This window comes from Poecilia reticulata, chromosome 23 (genome assembly GCF_904066995.2).
Source record: "Poecilia reticulata chromosome 23, P_reticulata-male-v2, whole genome shotgun sequence".
Taxonomy (NCBI): domain Eukaryota; kingdom Metazoa; phylum Chordata; class Actinopteri; order Cyprinodontiformes; family Poeciliidae; genus Poecilia; species Poecilia reticulata.
In genome coordinates this window covers 10,016,903-10,020,681 of record NC_088852.1, presented here as the reverse complement: position 1 = coordinate 10,020,681, position 3,779 = coordinate 10,016,903, and the positions used below count along the sequence as shown (strand labels likewise).

At 42.0% G+C, this 3,779-nt stretch overlaps 1 protein-coding gene across 1 annotated transcript; it reads left to right on the top strand.

Annotated features, from left to right (window-relative positions):
• Positions 1–288: 288 nt before the first annotated feature.
• Positions 289–3,779, top strand: tmem229a (transmembrane protein 229A). Its single transcript, XM_017302835.2, has one exon. It carries the CDS (start codon positions 411–413, stop codon positions 1,512–1,514), a length of 1,104 nt encoding a protein of 367 aa, XP_017158324.2. The 5' UTR covers positions 289–410; the 3' UTR covers positions 1,515–3,779.

Here is a 3,779-nt window from a genome sequence, read left to right as displayed (position 1 = left end):
TGCCGGTTTTAGCCGAAGTTGCAGCTCGAACTGCGTAATTATCATAACTATCATTTTTGACGTTATGCAAATTAAGTTATAGGCGAATTTTGATGTCGGTTTATGAATGTGTCATTTCTTATCTCTTGCTAAAGGCAAGAAAATGGAAAATCGAAATGGTAAGTTGGCTTAATTATTTCACTGGAGCTTTACTGAATGTTGTTTATACACAACTTTTGTTTGTTTATAACTCCACAGGGGTGGGCCTCGGATAGCCTTCCGGGAGCTGGTATTTCCGGGCTGCACTAAAGGCACCAGCCGCCTGCTGCAGCATCTCTCGCTTCACGTTGCGGACGCAGCGGAAAAATAAATTTACAACAACAATGTCAGGGAAAAGGACAACATAGTCTCTCCACAGTGAGTGACTGACCATGGCCAATCTGTGGAGAGAAGGTCATCGCAGCCGCTCCAGGGAGCGTGGCACCAGCCTGAAAACAGCTGCTGCGCCCCGGCAACAGGGACCGTCCAGAGACACCGGGGACGCCGGGGAGTCGCTGCGAGAGCTGCCGAGATGGATGCGGCTCTACCTCTACGGCATGCACGGCGTGACTCTGGACGTCCTGCTCTCCTCCCTGCAGGGGGTCCTAACCAGTCGCGACCCCAAGCTGGTGGGCTTCTCCTCTCCGTATCTGTGCATCATGCACGCACTGACCCACTTCGCACTGGAGAAGATCTACTCCCAGAAGAAGTGCTTCCGAGGTCGGCCCGTGGTGTTCCACCTGGTCTTTTACCCGTCTGTCTACATCGGACTGCAGATCCTCGTCGGGAACATCAGCACTCTGACCGAGCAGGTGCGAGTGGTGTCCGGGACGCAGCTGGTGGTCCACTACATCCTGGCTTTGTATTTCTCCCAGGTGTTCCACAGAGGGCTCGCGCACCTGCAGTACAAGCCCACCTCCCGCTGCGCCGACCTCTGGAGGAGCCTCGGCGATCCCGATCATCATCATCACCATGATCATCATCATCATCATCATCCTTCAGGCGGACTTCCCGGGTTCGCCCGGTTCTTGTTTTTCGGCATGCACGGCTTCCTGGACGAGGTGTTGTTCACGTCTCTGTTCAACCTGGTGGAGAAAGGGGTGAGGGCCACCGGGGGCCACACGTCCCTGTGGTCCTTCCTGATGTACGGCAGCTGCAGCTTCGTGGTGGAGAAGCTCTACTTCCACCTGCACTTCGGGCGAGGCTGGGGGACCTGGCGGCGCCTGCCCATCTACATCTGCTTCATCTACACCTGGGAGTTCTGCTGCGGGCTGACGCTGAGGCAGTTTGACGCCTGCTCCTGGGATTACTCCCACTATCCGCACAATTTCATGGGACTCATCACCCTCCTGTACCTCCCAGGCTGGCTGATCCTGAGTCTGTACCAGGACGTGCTGTCTAACGTGCTGCTGAGAATACGGTGCACCAAAGACCCAGACTGCGTGAGTGGGGAGAATGGAAAGGTCAACGGACAACTGGAATCTAAGAAAAAATGACTCTTAATGTACAAATCAGCTTCCTAACAGATCTATTAAAAAACAAAAAGAAAAGAAGAAGATGATTCAGGTTTATCTCAGCAACTTGGAACATCTACAATAAGTTCATTACGTTTCTGTAATTCCGTTCAAAATGTGAAACTCATTTTAATTGACAGGTTTAAAATCTGAAGCATTTGCTTACTTTGAAAATAATGGCTTCCCTAAAATTTAGCTTTTCAAAAGTCACAAAGAGCAAAATGTAGAAGTGGTATATTTTCCAGTTTACAACAAATGGAAAAAAACTCAGTCTTTGAAAGGTTATCATATACAACTAATTTAAAAAGAAAAATCACACATACAAAGTATGCCCGTGTACTATGCAATATAATGACTAAGCCCAAGTTGCTTCAGGATTGACTTTTTTTTTCCTTCTACACTTTTACCTTCCACTAAACTTTCTAATAACAGTACTCTGAACAGCCACTTCTTTAGTAATGATTCTTTCTTGTATATACTGACATTCCCCTTTTTTATATTGGTATTAGTATTTCAGTTTTCTGGGAAACTAAATGTCATTATCTTTAAACCATAATATTAACGGGACACTTATATCAATGTATGTCTAATAGATTTATACAAATATGCGGGGTTTCACTTTAGCTGAATTACTGAAATAATTGAACTCTTTAATGATTCTAAAATTTATTGCGATGCACCTGTTTGTCATATTTCTGATTTCTCACTATGACGCCCAACTGAGACCATTGACTGTGTATCTAACCTGTTTAAATTACATGAACTTACTGCCGTTTTCCTCTGTACAGTGTAAAAACTTGGATTCTAAAATAGGAACATTTTTCTATTTTGTTATGTTTTACAACTGTAACTGCTCTTTTTATGATGGAGTTCAGCTGCAGACCAGAGCCGGCCCAAAGTATCATGCAAAACAAAACGTGCGACACCTGACATCTTCAACGTTACGTTCTGTAAATTAGAGCAGCTAGGCTGCAGCAAGCTTTTGTGGAATAAATTATTATGTGGTTAAATAAGTTAAAATGTTAAAAGAAACCCAAATGGATTATTTTAGTTTATGTGTTTTCCAACTTTGGGACGGCTCTGGTGCAGAATCACCAGTGGAGGAATTGTGGGTAGTTTTTAATCGCAGCAAGTCATTTAGCATGCCATAACTCCTGCAGATATCTGCATGCTGAAACTGTGTTGAAAAATGTTAAACTTTTTAGACTTTTTAAAAACAAAGTACAATGCACTGAATGCTGCCTGATGTTCCAAAGTCAGTATTTCCAGAACTTTAATTTGTCTGTTTGATTCAATTTTTTTTATGTGTTTTCCATAAACCACCAAAAGAGATAGTTCAAAATTAAAAAGCAAAGTTCCAGTAAATTGTTAGAAGGAGCTGACGTCCACTCTGGTGAGATATTAACTGCTTTTAAACTTTTAATGGAAATTCACTTTAAAAATCCTGAACTATTCCTTTAAAGTTATGGGATACTAACCCAGTCATAAATGTAGCAATGCAGCACCTTGGGCAGAGTAGAAATTTGGAACCACGTGGGATTACTGTGAATTTTTCATGAACCAAACATTACTGGAGTGCCTTTCTGTGCAAACGGAGACTCGATTAAACACAACATTACTCCTGCAAGTGCTACAGCCATGGATCCCAGCATCCCAGACAGATTATACATTGGAAACTTACATAGGTTTGAGTGCTCACTAATGGAAAAAACATGCCCTTGTACAACTGAGAAAAAAAATGATGTACATTTTTTATGATTTTTAATAAGAAAGTGAATTTTCGTCTTGTATATAATTCCCTAGATTCATTTGGAAGTGCAATTGTCCCAGATACAGATTATTCTTGATAAATATCTTTCAACTTCTTAAAGCTCTGAGGCTGGCTTGGTGATTTTGTTGGTTTGTTCTATGGACTCGGCAGCTACATTGATGTTCTTTAACATTTCACACATTTATGCCATTTACTGCATGATTGAACGACTTTGCACATCCTTAACATACTCCTTGACCGCATAACTGTACTTTAGCCATGCTTCACATTTGTCTGAGCACTTTCATAAAGAAAGAGACCAAAACAAGTTTGAAAAATCAATTTAAAAAAAAAAAGTTTTAGTAAGATGTACGTCCCTTCGAAAGAAAAATAAAATAATAAATCTCAGCAGCATGAACTGTATTAATATTTTTGATTTGATGAAAAGCTTCAACTTGTACTCATTCATTCTACTAATAAAATGACATCTGTTGTAA